Source organism: Cataglyphis hispanica, chromosome 8, assembly GCF_021464435.1.
Source record: "Cataglyphis hispanica isolate Lineage 1 chromosome 8, ULB_Chis1_1.0, whole genome shotgun sequence".
NCBI classification, from domain to species: Eukaryota; Metazoa; Arthropoda; class Insecta; order Hymenoptera; family Formicidae; genus Cataglyphis; species Cataglyphis hispanica.
In genome coordinates, this window is record NC_065961.1 from 228,207 (window position 1) to 247,380 (window position 19,174).

Here is a 19,174-nt window from a genome sequence, read left to right on the forward strand (position 1 = left end):
GCATCATCCGTCGTATGCAGGTAGAGCAGATAAAACTGAAGAGGAAAGTCTGTATCATTTTTTTCTATAACGCTTAATAAGAGAGTTATTATAGAATAAAGTCTAGCCGACTTTTAGCTGGACGCACGTCAATGAGCCGCGCGCCTGGCATGTGTGCGTGAGCGCTCAATTGTTACAGCGCCTCACTGATATATATATATATATATATATATATATATATATATATATATATATATAATTTCTGATAAATTAATTAAAAAATTCGACCAATTCGTGTGAGTATAAGCGCGTGGCGAGGAAGGACGGCCGAAAGACAATCCAAAAGTTTGTGGTCGCTAAACGCGCGACAAAATTTTGAGAGGAGCACTCTGATGCACAAATGACAACAGTTACATACGAGCAATACATAACAAATGGATTCTCGCATCCTAGCAACCACACATTAATGGATTGTGCCTTTTTTATTGCGCGCTTATACTCACGCGAATTGTTCATCTTTTTTAATTAATTTCTCGAAATTTATTACAAAAATAGCAAAGTGATACAAGACTTTTCTCTTCAGTTTTACTTGCTCTACCTGCACACGACCGGTGATGCGATTGACGTCGGACACCCTGTATACATATATATATATACATATATTAAATATAATTATAAAATGTACGAAAAAACGACTTTCTATTTTGTCTTTCAAGGGAGCTGGGAGGAGCTGAGGCGTTGAGATTTCGGCGAGAAGAAAATGATGTGACAAGAGGAGCCTTGCACGACCTCGGGATTGATTTTGTATCTTAAAACGATGTGAAAATTACAAAAGTGAACAAATTCACTACATCTACGATTTCATGTGTCAAAATCTAATAAATCTGTTCACTTTTATAATTTGCACTTTGTTTCAAGATACACGTTCGATTTCCTGACACGCGCTGCTGGTTGACAAAGGGTCCACGGAGTAAGAAGAATTTCAAAACGCAATGCGACTGCTAGGTTTGCGAAGAAAAAAGAATAGTGTGCTAAGAGTAAAAAGAAACAGCAGGAAAGGTATCGATAATGGAGGCTAGGCACATCGCGGACTATGATGAAAATTCAATTTGATTGGGAAATCTGCCATTGGGAATTATCCCATTGGCAGAACCTTCTGCGTGAATGACGTCACTGCCCCCATGTGAACGATCTCGGTAGACTCGTACTAAGATGTGATATAAGGCACTTTTTAGCCTAAATAAATATTCTTTTGATTTTGTTAATATTTATGCTAATGATATATGAAAATCCTGTTATCCTTTTAAAGATAGACAAAATAAATTTTAAAAACCAAATTATGTATTATTTCATTCAACATTATCTATTTTTTTCCTGTAAGGGATATAACGGTACCCTTATTTCAATATACACTATATTCTATTGAGGTCTTCTAACGTTTGCACTACTGCGCATGTCCGAGATATTCTCCACTAGTTTTCATTATTCGCAAAGAGCGTTCTTAGTGGTAGAGGGAAATGTGTATAATAAAAGCGTTAACACAATAATAATATCCGCAGTTTACTAGTGACATTAATATAAAGCAGTAATATTATTACGCCGTTATTAATCAGTACAATGATACCTATAACTGTTGTGTTAATCATTCTGATTTGTATAAGTTATTTCTACTTGAATTATCATCGCCGACGACCTAAAACCATAATCCACCTGTTGCCTGGTCCAAGAACATGGCCGGTTATTGGGAACGCTTACTATTTTTTTCGGCGAAATCCTGATGGTAATAAAAAAAAATAATAGAATTAATGTTCATTTTATAGAATAATAATAAAAAAATGCAACACACATAAAAATTTTAGAAAGATTTTAATAAAAATTTATTTTCGCTAACAATATTATTGCAATATAAAATGTAAATGTATCACATCTCAGACAATAAGTTATATAACATTTCGCAGAAATATTGAATATTATTAATAAATGGACAGAAGATTATCCGTCTCCATTCCAAATGTGGATGGGTAACAAATTATTCATTTTCGTAAATGAATCAGATCAAATAAAGATAGTAAAATAATTTATAATCATTCATATTCTACAATATTACTATTTATATCAAACTCTATTTTTCAAAAAATGTAATAATTTTGTAATAACTACTATAGTTTATATCATTGATGTAATTAATATAATTTTCCAAATATGTCAAATTACTCAAACGTGACGCAAATATCTAACAGAAATGTAAATAAATTTTATATGATGTTGTAGACAATCTTACAAAATAATCAAAATATTTGCTTGAACAAAAGTAAAATATACAATTTTTTGGAACCAGTATTGGGCAAGGGAATACTCACAGCTCTTGGTAAGAAAGATTTTCAAAACAAAATTAAATTAATAAAATGTAATTATTACATTTACACAAAATATATAAATAATTGCTCGGTATTTTCATAATATAACTTGTATTTCTAATCATCCAATACTTTTATTTCCATTTTTGTAATACTATAACTTTTTTAATGCAACATTTCTTATTAATATTATGTTTTTCTTTATTATCTTTTTATAATAATTATTTTAGGATTAGATTGGTATGCACAACGAAAATTGATTTCGCCAATCTTCTCTAAAACTAATTTACTAAAATTTTTTGATATATTTGTTGAACAATCTTTATCATTAACGAATGAATTAGAAAATGTAAGACTAAATAACAACGAGATTGTCTTTTCTGAGTATATATCAAAGTGTACTTTGGATACTGCATGTGGTAAGTTAAAATAACTTACCCTATTTATATATACATATAATTTATCTTATAGCATATATATTAATATTAATTACAAGAAATGTTTGACATTGCGAAATTTAAAAAAATAAAAGTTTAGTAAGAGAAAATAGAAAAAGTACGCAAATGTATGAAGAAAGGCAGAGAAAGAGAAATAAAAGAGAGAACTGTGGTTATAGTGTACAAATTAATAATATTGAGAATGTTATTAAGTGAAAAATAAAATTACAAGGAATGCTATATAAAATTTTATGATAATTTTACAATATTATAATCAATTTATTTTACTCATTTTGATTGTAATCACAAACCTCTCTCTCTCTCTCACTCTCTCTCTCTCTCTCTCTCTCTCTCTCTCTCTCTCTCTCTCTCTCTCTCTCTCTCTCTTTTATACAGTTACTCAGGGTCGTCCGCGTTTTGCGGAGCTACCCGTGACTCTCTTATTATCTCTCTCTTATTATTTAGTTACCAAGGGTCGTCCGCGTTTTGCGGAGCTACCCGTGACTCTTTTATAATATCTCTCTCTCATTATTCAGTTACTCTGGGTCGTCCGCGTTTTGCGGAGCTACCCGTGACTCTCTCGCTCTCCCACTCTCTCTTTCTATTAACTACCAAGTTTGTTGCAAACCTCCAAGAATTATTTCGGATTTATTTTTTTTGTTATATATATATATATATATATATATATATATCCCCAAACCGTTTTTTTTTTATTTTTATTTATTATGATATCCTCCTTCAGTGGAAGGAGCAAATAGGAAACGATCCTCCCGTGCGTCGGTGAAGCGTGCGCGTAACCGTCGAAATAGACGGCTTAGGAAGAGGTTGGCTCGGGCTCAGGCGGAAACTAGTACCTTAAGCAATGTTAGCATTAATATCGACACAGACGTAGTCACTACCGACACTCCTCGCTCCCCAACCCCCGTTACTTCTCCTCCACCCCTCTCTACCCATTCAAGATCGGAGTCGCCCACCCCCCGATCATTATTTTAGGTGACTCCCCTATTCTTCCCCTCATCGCCCCCTCACCAAGAAGACCCCCTCGAACTACGGGGTACTGACAGCGAACCAGAGATAGTATCCACAGGGACCGAAGACTCGTCTCGGTCCGAACGAGAGCCGTCATCCCACTGGCCAAACCTTTCTGAGGACTACCTCTACTTCCGGACATTGGCCCAGTTCCCCCCGATATACGACCCACTTCCGGACGGAGCCATTTGCATAGGGCCCGGCCCGGTGGACCGCGAGGAATTGCTGACTGCACTGACGGAGGCCCTACCGGACACCGTAATCCCGTGGTTCGTCCCGGGGTCTCACTATCCTGTCGCTGTTCCTATAGAAGTCCTCTGGAGACAATTCCCCTGTATCCTAGAGGAGATCCCATAACACACACACACACACATATACACACAAAGACACATAAATATTAAATAATAGTTAATAAGCGATATATACTAAACTAAATGTTTAACAAGATAAACTTAATAATTTGTTCCTTGCTCTCATTTTTCTTTTATTATGCAATAAATGCAAAAATTGATATGTAAATAATAATATTCTTTTTTTTTGCTTAACCCTTTTCCTATCTCATATCCCGAGATCGCACAAGGTCCCGTCCCGGGTAATAAGGATTTAGTTCCTTTACCGAAAAGAGGACCATCGAACGAACGGCCTACTGACCGAGTAAAAGCGACCCTTCCGGTCGTTGACCTGTCACAGGCCCAGGTCAATTCGTTCGACTCCGAGACACTCGTCGTCTAGCGTTTGTCTAGCGGAGTTAAGTAGGTTACGCCCTCCCGTTGACTCTGACTCTTAAGGGTCTGGACGTAACAAAAATTTGCATGATGTTTTTTGTATACATAGTATTATATACATGATATCCCATTAAAAGTGATCATTCCCATTTATCTTTTAAACTAAAAGAGATAGATCATAAATAAATATATATCAAATTAAATGATTCAAATTGAATTCTATTATGAGCGTATTGATTGCTTCTAAAAGTTATCTGTATTAACGAGCAAAGAAACACACATAATTTTTTTTATAATAATATGAAATTTTTGATAAGTAAAAAATTGTAGGACTGTTTGAAACGAATACAACGATGTATGATATAATGTAAATATTTTACATATTATAGAGTTTTATTGACTTGAAATATCGCGGGCGTTTACTTTTTCATTTTTGGCCCTGTGGTATAATCAACTTCGGATTTAGTATTATAATTAAATAACAACATGACATATATCAATCTCTACTACACGATTCAGGAGTTGGCCACAATGCAGAACAGCAAAAGAAAAGCTATATAATTATATATATATACAGATATATATATATATATATATATATATATATATATATATATACAGGGTGTCTGATAATAATTGCCCTACTCGTAATGTGCAGATAGAGTGCGCCCGGTTAAAAATCAACGATGTTTGGCCAAACTTTACTCAATAATAATTTTTTTATTAAGCTTTATTCAAAAAAAAAATGGTAAAGGACTTTCCAGCTTAGTTTAATCCGCTCTACTTGCACAATACGGGTGTAGCAATTATTATTAGACACCCTGTATATAAATAGTGTAATTTACGAACAAGTAGAGGGAAAAGTACTTTAAAGATAAATGCGATAAATGCGATTGATATTAAAAGTTAGAACTAACTGTTGTTATTAGATAGGCACAAATAAATTCCACTCTGGATGCACGAGAAAATTATATATAGCTTTATTCGATGATAGCGATAACGTGTCTTGTTAGTGACGACGGAGAACAGTAATGGCGGTTAGTATGAAGGTAAGTAAGAAAACAGAAAAGGATAGAAAAGATTGCTGTTGATATCAGAATCAAAGGGTATGTGCGATTGGCCGGTAAAAACAATTTCTCCAACACTAACAATAATGTCACAAATAGTTGAAAAGAAAAGTACATATCCTCAACTGTACTATACAATATTTAAACAGTATTTAATAAATGTTTATTAGAACAAACGAGTAAAGTGTCCATGTTTCTGTTGTGTAACTGTAATTCTTTGATTTTTAATTAATAAAGTGATTAAACTATAAAAATTATTAAGCATACTCAATGTTTAGTTTAATAAAAAAGTTTTACTAAGAAATTAATTGTATAATTAAGCGACATCTTTTAAAGAAGATAAGACGACAAGTAAAGAATAAAAGTTATTTTCGCCGCAGGAGTCCGTCTATTAAGTTTGGCAAAGAATGGCTGGAATCCAACTTGAAAACTTTTATTGAAAATTGATTAAATAATTATAAATTATTATTATTAATCTTTTAGTTTTTAATTTAATGTTTGAATTTAAATTTATATCAGAGCGTTGTATTAAAGTATAGATACATTAATATAGAAAATTATTTTGTTATTGCAATTTATCTTTATCTATTATATTATCTTTTAGAAATAAACTTACAATTAATAATAATATTTCAGCTTACATTCATTTAATTTATATTAATCAATATTAATATAAGTACATACATAATGCTACAAGTTAATCTTCCATTTATAAATACATTTTTCAATACATAAAATATAAAAGAAATTAATTAATTATTAAATGGTTGTTTGAATTTTCTTCATATTGTAAAAAGTTTTGTATTGTTCTTTAATGGATTATAACAACTAATATTTTTTTGTCGTACATAAAAAAATATGCAATCATGACCGAATTCGTTGGACTTAGAGCAAAAATGTACGCGTTACGAGTAGATGGTAAAAAGGATACGAAAAAGGTTAAAGGCGTCAAGAGTAACGTTGTTGCGCGTACTATAACTTTTGACGATTACACGAAGTGCCTTCACGAAGAGATTGAAATGACTCGACAGCAATCATGTATAAGGTCAAAATTGCATGAAGTATATACCATCCACGAGACAAAAATTGCTCTGAGTCCGTACGATGACAAGCGGTATATCGTACCCGAAACGACCGACACGTTACCATGGGAACATTAACGAATACCTTTATAATGTAATGTAATATAATGTAACATAATGTAACATAATGTAATATCGTGCATGCGTGCGTGTATGTGTGTATATGTATGTAACACTATGTATTATACTGTTGACTATCAAAGCAGGAAAATAAAAGAAATATACTTTTACATTTATTTTTCTTTTATATTTTATATGCTGTATACATCTTACATATATTTTTATATATTTCAGATTCTTTATATGTATCATATTTCATTTTTTTTATATGTTAAAAATAAAATGCAGTTTGTATGTGAATTAAATTACATTGTCCTTGTGTATCCAAGAATTGTGCGATCCATCGAATCCCGACCATTTCACATAAACCTCGTCACCTCTCTTGCGCAGTACTTTTTCCACGAGATACACGTCCGGATAATTTGCAACTCATGCTCGTAGAATGCTCCAGCGATAGATTTCTTACGATAGTCCTCGAGTAGATAAGTTACGGAATTAGTATGCTGCACTTTAATAATCTTAAACACCTCGGTGGTTTAGTTCTCAGCAAAAAGTGATAAAAATGGCCGCCACAAAAAAAGTATCCAGTGATCAGAAAAATCTAGCCAATTTTGTTAAATCTACATACGTTTATAATATTAACAAATCGGACCTCAAAACTGTCATCGATAGAAGAAACGACTAGCGATTTTTATTATTATCGATGACGTATGGTCTTAATCATCATACACTATCGACGACGTACGGTCTTAATCATCGTACACTAAGAAGATTCACGTGGGATTGCGATGAGCGAAAATTGCTTTGTGCCGTCTGTTAAATTAACAGATAATTATGCAGATGGAATATGTCTCGACACCGACACCTGGCAGCAATTTCAAATCAGCATGGAGCAGATGAAGCAGTATTTGTGCGAGAATCAAAAATCCAAACCAAGTCCGATTATTATCAACAATATTTCCATCGGCTTCACAACCGCTTACGGAACAAGGGCAGTGATAGTGAGCTATAAGGAAAATGCGGGCCAACCGGCGAATAATAACGAGACGGAGGAGCAGCCACCGTTGAAGAAGCAAAAAACGTACAGTGTCGCCATTGTGATACAGAAAGCTACTTTTGTCGGCCTGGAAGATATCGCGAGATGTGTGGACGCTCATTTGGCACGGTTAATTCCCATTACCGACACCGTCAACGCGTGCTCCAAATACCTGATTAATGAAATAGAATTGAAACTTCCCTCGTCTTACATAGATTGCGAAATTATAAAACTTACAGTTAGAGGTAATTTTGAAGAAATCGAGCGCGATGTACGAACACAAATAAATAATTTACCATTTTTAGACGTATATTTTAATATTGTATTCGAAGAATTGCTTTCGCTAGGTTTTAATGAAATTGTACGTATAATTTTACTAAAGCGCAACTGTTAGTTTTATAAAAAAGAAAAATTTTATTTTCAATAAATAAAATGTTTTAATCCTAAAAAACTTTAATATATTTTCTTTTACCCCACTTCTTTCCTATCAATAACCCCTTTTCCTCGCTTCTTTACTATTAACATAAAAAATTTTATCGCATAGTAATATTGTACGTTAGCCGCGCGTTAGACAAACATCTTATTTTTAGCATAAGCATGCATAGAGCACCGCGTAAAAGCTCGTAAGCCGCGATGCTCAAAAAACGCTAAAGTGAGCTTACCTCCGCAAACATGCTTACTCGCGTCGATTCCGCGGCTGCTTATCAGCTAATTGGCCGCGGTACTTCTCGCTCGTGCGCCGACCGGAAATGCTAGCGCGAGCATGCGGCCGCCGCGGTGGGGCCCCCGGAGCGCGAATAATTATTATTATTCCTCATATACACGAGCAATATTAAAGCAATATTCGAATGTACATATTTTTTACGTAACATTAAGTATCATCGCCTACTTTTTTATATTTATATGAAAGCGTTCGCAAATGCCAAATCGTTCATTTCGCAAAATGGACGTACGGTGGAAACATCCATGGACGTCGGTCGTCTGCGGTCCTATGGGATGTAGAAAAACAATTTTCGTAAAAACGTTTCTTCAATATTTATCCGTCATGTCCGATGTTAGATTCGAGAGAATTTTATTTTATTACGCAGAGTGGCAAGATACGCGTTTACAGTACGCCGCAAGTGCGTCAAAAGAAGAGGAGGAGGAGGAAGAGGAGGAGAAAGAGGAAAGAGCACGAAAGACGGATTACGTTAATAATGCTTTGATAAAATCGAAGAAAAATATAATTGAATTTCGCGAAGGGTTACCGCGTCGTAATAATTGACGATCTTATGAGAGAATCATCGTCGTGCGACGCTATCGTAGATCTATTTACCAAAGGAAGTCATCATAAGAATCTCAGTGTTATACTCATCTCGCAAAATCTCTTTCATCAAGGACGCGGACAACGCGACATATCTCTGAACGCGAATTACATAGTAGTTTTTAAAAATCCACGCGATCGCGCACAAATTCGTCATTTAGCGCGCCAAGTATATCCCGATGATCCAAAATTTATGGAAGAAGCGTACTACGACGCTACATCGAGACCTCACGAGTATTTATTGCTCGATTTGAAACAATCGACTCCAGACGAATATCGTTTTCGCACGTATATCTTTCCCGACGATATTCTGCATTACGCTTACATTCCGCGTAGATCGAATAATAGAAGTGGAGGGGGTGTATAAAGGACAATATTCGCGTTCGCAACTTGTCAGTTGTGTAATTGCAGCATAATGGTGAAAAAAGACGCGAGTAATAAAAATTCGACGTCTTCGACATCGGATAAAGCAATAAAGAATGCTAGACGCTCTATCGGTGAGAGAAACTTATGTCTTTTGAAAACTCATTTGAAAAAAAATCAAAGAACAGCATTCTTACGTACGGCCGATATTAATCTCGTAAAGTGTATTCAAGAATGCATTTTCAATACACTCAAAGGTAACGTACCGCTTCGTTGTAGCGATAAGAAGCATTTAGGCAAACATAAAACGATTCTACGGCGTATAGCGGCAAAAGAGGGTAATTGGAAGGTTAAAAGAAAATTGTTGATACAACGAGGCGGATTTTTACCATATTTTATCGGCCCTATACTTGCAGCTGTATTATTGCGGATTATCAGTGACTAAAGAGAAAAATTCCTGCCTATATCGTGTCTTTTTCGGAAAAAAATAAAAAAGATACATATTATCAATAGAACTCTGAATAATGGAGAGAGCTAAAAAATGGTTTTGATTTCTACGGAAAATCTTGAGAGAATGCAGCGTATGCAACCGGAAGTGTCATCCGTTATACCAGCTGACAATCCAGCGAAGAAAAATATGGAAATATCAAATACGGAAAATGTTAATAATAATACGGTACGGACACCGGGAACACCCTTGTCGCGACTTGACGCCGAGATGTGGCGTATTTTGAATCTCGCAACTCCTATAGATGAGGACAAAAAATGGAAATTGTATAAAGAAGTACTTCAACGTTATCTTCACTTTGTTCGCGAGGCAAAAAAACATTTACGCGATAATACACAGGTTAACGAAGAGGACGATAACGTCGAGCAGAACGAAGAAACGAATTTAGATGACGCCGATAATGAGCTTATTGAAACGTCAAATTTAATTAATAGCGCATGTGGTGATGGCGTCGATAGTAGTAGTAGTAATGGCAATAGTTTCGGAAAAAAACGCGTACAATCGGCTGAAATGATTAAAGAAATAGTCAGCAGCGTACCGAAAACTTATCGCGATAAAGCGAGTGCCCTATTAAAATATTTGATCGATATTCCTCCATCGAAGATTAGCTGGGATAGGCGAGGATTCGTAACTATAGACGGTGTCATAATGGATTCGAATATCACCGAACTTATAAATGAATGCGATACGCGAAAGGAAAACAGTAAAAGCAACCAGAAGAATTCAATTTGCTCGTTTATTACATGACATAGGCACACCTTCCAATCTCATTGGAAATCACGATTTATTACATACGGCCGCACGATCTCATCGTATTAAAAGCACGTTACCGCGTGGAAGTTCCACTCCGAAAACTTCATCCGCGCGCTCAAAGTCGTGTAGGCGTAAAGTGCACGAATCTAGCGAAATCGAAGGTGATACGTTTATATCGGCCGACGAGGACGACGGTGATAAAACATTAACAGATTACGTAGAGCTGTCGCCGACAAAAAAGAAAAAAAGTTTACTCGACTTGAGCAAACTTGAATGATGGAACTCGAAAAATTCTATTACAATCCCTCGCATTATGCTGGATATTCAGCGACGGCCAATTTGTCGCGAGCTGCTAAACCGAATTTCACGCGTAACAAAGTTATCGATTGGCTTAAATCGCAAGCTGTGTACACGTTGCATCGTCCAGTGCGTCGAAAATTTTCGCGATTACATTATAATGTGACAAATATCGACGACTTATGGGAAGCTGATTTGATCGATCTACGTAATCTTAAAAGCTACAATGACGGCTATTCATATTTATTGACGGTTATCGACGCACTTAGTAAATTTGTTTGGGTAGAACCTTTACGTGATAAAACAGGTAGCTGTGTAGTAAAAGCCTTTCAACGCATATTCTCGAGAAACAACGACCAAACTGACAAAGGTAAAGAATTTATCGCTCGTCATGTACAAAATTTCTTAAAAGAAAAAGATATTCGTTTTCGCGTAACGCGTAATCCCGATATCAAAGCAGCTATAGTGGAACGATTTAATAGAACGCTCAAGGAACGAATGTGGCGTTATTTTACACATAAAAATACGAGGCGTTACATAGATGTTTTGCAGGATATCGTTCGCGCTTACAATCACACTCGTCACTCTACCATCAAAATGCAGCCTGCAGTCGTTACGCGAGAAAATGCACGTGTAGCGCGTGAAAATATGATTCGTCGTTGGAATGACATCGAGCAGAAAAAGAATCGCGGTCGTAGACAAAAGGCTAAATATAACGCGGGTGATTTTGTACGGGTCAGTAGAGCAAAGGTAGTCTTTGAGAAAGGATACGAGGCAAAGTGGAGCGAAGAAATATTTCGAATTCACCGTGTTCTCGAATGGAGAAAACCGCACGTATACGAACTAAGCGATTTAGCGGGTGAAGTTATAGACGGGTTTTTTTACGAACAAGAATTAGCGCCGGTTATTAAAGACTTGCAAGGGGAAGAATTTATCGTCGAACGTGTGATAAAAAGCAGGGGCCGTGGAAATAAAAAACAATTATTAGTTAGCTGGCAAGGATATCCTTCAAAATTCGATTCTTGGATACCCGCTGAGAGCTTAAAGATTTTGGATAAAAATGAGAGAGGATGAATTTTATATGGTTCTTCCGAGCAATAGCAGCATGCGCTACTTTCCGGAAAGTAAAACCACCTGTTTCACCACAGAATTACCTCAGCGTGTAGATTTGCACGGTCGGTGGGAAGTAGCGCTCACGGAGATTCAATTTCCGTGTAGTTTTTTACATATACGGTCCGGAGAAGGATTAATGAGATTCATCGATATTACAGAGCGCGATAAGACAATTAACGCTATGAAAGCGCAAGTACCTTCGGGTATTTACTCGACCGTGCGAGATATTATAGAAGCTGTGAATTATACAGCCGAATCCGTGGCTTCGCATATCGTTTGGCGATTCGAGACTGTCATTGGTGGTAAAATTGTTATGAAACTTTCCTGTGAAGAAGAGAAATGCGCTATAACTCATTATGTAAATTTCTCCGACAAACTTCAACGAATACTCGGTTTTGACACGCGTGTTAAGCATAGAGATCTGATTCAGCTCGATAGCGATCCTATTCCACCAACATTTCCAGCATGGTTTTACAATGAAATCGGCATCGATGTAAACAAAAATACGAATGAACTCATTAAACTAGAAAGTAGTTCCGTTCTATCTGACGTTTTACCCGAATGGGTTTACGATGAAGTTTATAATTTGCTATTTTTTGTACTCCCACACAGTCGCATGATAATAGCTGACGAACCGGCTAGTTTGTTGCGCGGTATTCCCAACAAACTCTTTGTCTATTGCGATATTTGTGAACCTTACATTACGGGCGATGTACAATCTCCTCTTCTGCGAATAGTCACGCACGATGCTCGAAACGATTACGCGTTTGCATCCACGCAGATAAAGCATTTCTCACCCGCACAATACATAGCTCTGCGTCAAACGTGCTTTCGTACAATAGAAATAGATATAAGAGATCAGCTGGGGCAGAGTATATCATTCGAATTTGGAACGTTAACGGTGACATTGCACTTTAGACGTATCGAGTAGATATTACAAAAAAAAAAATTTATATCCGCGACAACGGAAGAAAAAAATTTCGAACGTTAATGGATTATTATTCGATGTATCACGACGAATTACAAAATGGTGGTAGTTGGGGTGGCGGAATTTCGCGAGTTTTCGTTGGTTCGTCCTATCAACGTGGTCATGGTATCGGCAGTTTTCTCGGAGGATTGTTCAGACGTGTACCCTATTTAAGTAGAGGCGTACGGGCTGTGGGGAAAGAAGCTTTACGCGCCGGCGTTAATATAATCGACGATGTTGAAAATAATATGCCGTTTAAGGTAGCGGCCAAACATCGATTCGAAGAATCGCGCGACAATCTTAAGAGAAAAGCTAAAGAAAAAATAAGCAGTCTAATGAAAGGTTCGGGATATAAGACGGATGCGAAAATGCATGTAGCTCAGTTTCCTTTCGTCGGGCTCGATACGTGCATCGCTAAATCTGCGGGATCGCGTAAACGTCGCGGGACGTATAAGAAAAATTCGTCGAAGATCAAGACTCGCGGAAAGAAAAAAACCAATACGCGGTCGGCGGGCAATAAGAGGAGGGGGAGGAAAAAAGCAGTGAAAAGGCTTAAGACATCCACGAAACGCCGAAAAATCGGTAAAAAGCGCACCGTATCCGACATATTTTCTTAAACGCTCGTATAAATATAATCTTTGAAAGCGGAAATTACAGCGACGAGAAAGTAAAATTTACGCTAATTAAAAGACATGTCCTTTCTTCATACGCATTCGAGCGAGTGTTTAAAGAGTGAACTCGACCTCTTCTCCTTACCACCCACGCAAACTAGTATCGAGAGTTCACAATGGATTCATTACAAACCCGTGACTTCGCTCTCGGACGACTCGCCGATAGAATTCGTCATTCCCGGTCACGGAGAAGAATATTTAGATCTCACGCACACCATGCTGAGTCTTCGCGTACGCGTAGAAACGTCAGACGATTCCACAGGACACGTTACGGGAGTAGGCGGCTGCGCAACGACGGACAATGTAGGCCCAGTAAATCATTTACTTCATTCCATCTTCAATCAGATCGACGTGTATTTTATTTATATCGCCGCCAAACAACGCTTACGCGTACCGCGCCTACATCGAGGCGTTGTTAAATTATTCTTCACCGGCAAAACTTCCCATCTAACCTCATGTCTATGGGACGCGGATACTCCCGGACGAATGGACGAACCGGTGGAATCAAAAACGGCAAATTCCGCTCTCGTGAGACGCGCTCATTACATACGAGGAGGACGGGCTCTAGATCTTATAGGCCATCTCCATTGTGATGTTTTCAATCAGGACAAATTTTTAATTAACGGTGTAGAAGTACGTTTGAGGCTCGTTCGTTCGAAAGATTCGTTCTGTCTTATGGATAGTAACGGTGCGTCGTCGAAAATTCATATACTGGATGCGAGTCTGCTAGTGAGAAGAGCGAAGATAAGCGCCGGATTATTGCTCGCACATGCAAGAATGCTGAGTAAAGTTACGGCCAAATATCCGCTCACGAGGGTCGAGGTTAAAACATTCACGATCCATAGTGGTGTTGTGGGTGAATCGTTAGATAATGTAATACTTGGTCAACTTCCGAAAAGAATAATAGTCGGTTTTGTCAATAATAAAGCATTTAACGGCGATAGAAAATTAAATCCGTTTAATTTCAAAAATTACGGAATAAATTTCTTCTCGCTGTACGTCGACGGCATGCAAATTCCCAGTAGACCGTTACAACCCGCTTTCTCGACAGAAGAATCGCTTTACGTCGAGGCTTATCAAACGCTCTTCACGGGAACAGGTATTCATTTTTTGAATGAAGGAAATTCTATAAGCAGAGATGATTATTCAAAGGGCTATACGCTATTCGCTTTTGATCTTACGCCCGACTTATCGGCTAATTATGCGGGACATTGGAATCTTGTGAAACATGGTAGTTTACGATTAGAAGTGCGATTTGAGAAGGCACTCACCGAGACCGTTAACTGTATTATTTACGCAGAGTTTGATAATGTCATAGAAATTGACTCTTCCCGGCAAGTCATTGTCGATTTTGCCGGTTAGATTTCCGTCGTTCTCTATAATGTAATACTCAAAAATTTTGTCCCAATTTTCCCCCTCCACCACAAGTGATCAAAATCGCAAACATCAACGTGCTACGTATCAAAAAACATGCAGTACGGTAAAAAAGATTTCAGTTTCATTCGAGACACGAGTATCGACGCTTCGCGAAGAGTTTAAAACTAGCTATCCAGAGCACACAGGTTTTCGCATTATGGATATAATCGTCGACATACAGGGTTTCCGTGATGCTCGCGAGAAATTTATCCCTAAAGAAGTTGCCGTTGTCGCCGTTGACGCGCCAATTGTCGGACATTGGATTATGATGCCACCGCATTCGTTTGGCGAATTACCGGAAAATGTAAGACGACAAAATAATTGGCTCACGCGAAATTATCATGGTATTGAATGGTTCGACGGCGAAGCTAATCCGAAATATTTTACAACGCATCTACGCGAAATAACAAGACATGCCCGCTATATTTATGTCAGAGGATGTGAAAAAGCAAGCTATTTGAGAAATTTACTCTCCAGAGATATATATAATTTGGAAGATATTTCCCCTGCATTTAAAAATCTAACGTCGAGAGAAGGACGCGGACGATATTGTGGTTATCACGGATTTCGAAAATTCGGAATCTTTCATTGTGCATTACGCAACGCGAACAAATTAAAATGTTGGATACTCGAGCAAAATAATTTCGTCGACGGCATTAGGAACAATAGTACTCCAACTTGTCACACTCCGGATAAATGTGAAATATCCTATGACAAAAACGAGGAAATCAGTAATGCAGATGATATTTCTTATATCATAAATAAAAATATTAAAACGCTGTCAAATAGCGAAATAGAGAAAAAAGAAAATTTTTTGAGCCCGATTAAAGAAGAAAAAAAGGAAGAAGAAAAAAAATTTAAATTATCGTCGATGATGGACAAGAACAAAATCGAAACAACTACGATCTCCGTGCAAGCAGGCATTGAAGACTCGGCGATACAAGATGATCAAAACGAGAAACCGAAAGAGGTAAATACTGAAGTTATCGAATATATAATACCACTCGTACGCTTGCCGTCGAATCAAAAAAATGAACTCACGCGAAATTTTACAAGCATTACGACACATCAATGCCAGACACGCGGGAGTTTATCCTGCCGACAGAGTCCCGAGGGTGTGGACACGGTCGACAGCTATCGTCGCTAATACAGACGAGCACAATCGACCTGGAGAACATTGGGTCGCCTTCTTCCTCGATGAGCATGGCACAGCCACCTACTTTGACAGCTACGGAATACCACACTTGCACCCTGGATTTCTCCTTCGTCTCCGCCGAAACTCCATTATTCATCACTGGAATACTCGATAATTGCAAGGAATTTTTTCGCAAACATGCGGACACTATAGTTGCGTATTTTTATATTATATGTGCAATGGTTATGATCTTAATCGATTTCTTAGTCTTTTTACCGAAGATTGCGAACATAACGATCGTTTAATTGTACTGTTATTTCGTAAAATTTTTCTTTGCAAAAAAAGAAACAAATGAAACATTGTATGCTATGCGCTGTTACGTTTAAGAATGTAATTCAAATTGTAATGTTATAAAAAATACAGTAGTGTCATATTTTAATTATATGTAAAATAATTATAAAAATAAATGTGAGATTTTTACTTAAATTGTTTGATTTTTTCATGCTTTCTTTTTTCGCCGATATGACGTCATATTCCCCTACCACGTTACCTGTATTTTTCAAGACGCCATTATTATCACCATCCTGACATCCCCGCCATACGTCTACTTTTCTAATTCACTAAAATTGTTGGTTCCCCACTTATGCTTCGTACAATTCTAATTTGTTAAAATTTTGAAGAATCCCTTCCAAAAATCAGAATACGCCTTCGGAAAAAAATATAAAAAGAGAAGCCTTAGGATTTAGAGACACTTTCCTACAATCTTTGCTGGAGCTGGAACAGTTATCGTCTGGACATCTCTTAAAATTTACCAGAGGAATAATAAAAGTAAGTGTTTAATAATAAATTTTATTTGTTTTAATACTTTGCTTTTATTTTAATAACATTTATTAATTAATATTTTTGTCTTTTTTACGCAGTGAAAACTAGATCGGGTAAAGAATATTTTTATACCCCCGCTCCCAAACGTTGCTGTCACGGGAGAAAAAACAAAATTCAACACATGAACGAGCCCGATGTCATTTTCATCGGGTGTTATAAAAAGGACATCGGGCGAGTACTTTTTTTTCGGCGTCTGCTTTTCCTCGGCCATGCTACTCGCCAGTATACATTCGGGATGGTTCTCCACCAGCATCCCCCTCATCGGATGTAACAATTATTTTGGAAGATACACCACCACAAATTCCCTTTAATCACATCACCGACGGGGAATTATTAAGCATGGTTGAGGAGGCCTTCGCAGAAGCATAAAAAAATTTTAATGTAAAAAAAAAAAAATTGTACAAAACATTTTTGTGTAAATAAAATTTATTTATTAATCTTAAATATTAACTGAAAACGTTCAATTTTTTTCTTTTCTCTCCTTCCTTCTTTCCTTCCTAGACTCTGCGGCGCCATAGCTCTTGGTGTTCACTACCATACGGATTTATAATAGATAAATAATTTCTCATATTCGATTCTTCTCGATTCTCACACTTTTATCGATGTATATAATAACTTACGAATTCCCATATTTCCCGTCCATTAAGAGTTAACATCTTTTTGTAAATACTATAAATATTATATTTAAACTTAAGTCATTTGTACAAAACATTACTGTAGCGTAAATAAAAATGTTATTTATCTTAAATATTACCTGAAAACGTTCAATTTTTTCCTTTTCTCTCCTTCCTTCTTTCCTTCCTAGACTCTGCGGCGCCATAGCTCTTTCAATCTCCGATAGCGTATCGTCTCCGATGACGACATCGTGTCTGCCTGCGTTGCATGACTCGACCGGCGGGACAATCATGTCCGATCATGAACGCTTCGTATTTCGTTTGTATACCTTGATATCTGATAATTCCGCACTAGACGATTTTTCTTTTTTCAGCAAGAAGGAGAGACACGGGCGACACGCTCGCTGCAGTTCGAAGTTTTCCGTAAGGACGGTCGAAGGCGAGAGATGCCGTATGTCATGCGATATTTTCCGATTTTCCACAGGGCTGGGAAGAAGGAGGAGGAGGGGAATGCAATGGGACATCTCTGCTGTCTTCGGCGGTCGATATTTTACCGGCTGCTGACACGTCGGACATCTTGTCGACTTTCTCTCTCACGCTATTTTCTCTCTCGTTTTTTTAGCTCGTCGGAACCAATCAAACAGCCGGTCACTATAGGAAAAAACAATCGGAGCGCTCGGTCCCTGGACTGGAGAGACCTACTCTTCGCTTAAATGCCCCATCTAACTTTCACTCTTGTAAGATTTCAGTTAGCCCACTGCACTAGGACCCCAACCAGAAAAGCAGAGGACCCAGGTTCAAGCCCCCGAGTATTTCCAACCCAAAAAAAGATAAAAAATAAAAAAATTTTAAAATTGCCTCGTGGACGTCCACGACTCCCCACTGTTAAAAAAAATTTTTTTAATTTAAAAATTGCCTCGTGGACGTCCACGAGTCCCCACTCTTTTTTTCTCAGGTACCTGTTTAGGGGGGACGGGAGCACAGCGGGAGACTGGCGCCAAGGGGGAAAAGGGGGGACATTCCTGTCTCACTATAGTGACCCCTATACTACTGACATTTACAAACCTTATATTACCGGAGATGTGCAATCACCTCTTCTGCGAATAGTCGCGATCGATGTTGGAAATGATTACGCGTTTGCATTTACTCAGATAAAGCATTTCTCACACGTTCAATACATCCTACTGCGTCAATCGTGTTTTCGCACAATCAAAATAGATATAAGAGATCAACTAGGTCAGAGTATACCATTCGAATTTGGAACGTTGACAGCAACATTACACTTTAGGTGTATCGATTAGATAATAAAAAATAATTAGCGGGCGCAATAAAAAATTTAACATTAATGGATTATTATTCAGCGTTTTACGACGAATTACA

The 19,174-nt window shown here is 37.2% G+C and overlaps 1 protein-coding gene across 1 annotated transcript in view; it reads left to right on the top strand.

Annotated features, from left to right (window-relative positions):
* Positions 1–1,325: 1,325 nt before the first annotated feature.
* Positions 1,326–19,174, top strand: part of LOC126851779 (cytochrome P450 4C1-like) — a 421,874-nt gene continuing 404,025 nt past the window's right edge. Inside the window, exons 1-4 of the mRNA XM_050596097.1 lie at positions 1,326–1,759; positions 1,938–2,042; positions 2,249–2,347; positions 2,567–2,755. Coding sequence (XP_050452054.1) covers positions 1,597–1,759; positions 1,938–2,042; positions 2,249–2,347; positions 2,567–2,755 — 556 coding nt within the window. The 5' untranslated portion in view covers positions 1,326–1,596. The remainder of the gene's footprint in view (positions 1,760–1,937; positions 2,043–2,248; positions 2,348–2,566; positions 2,756–19,174) is intronic.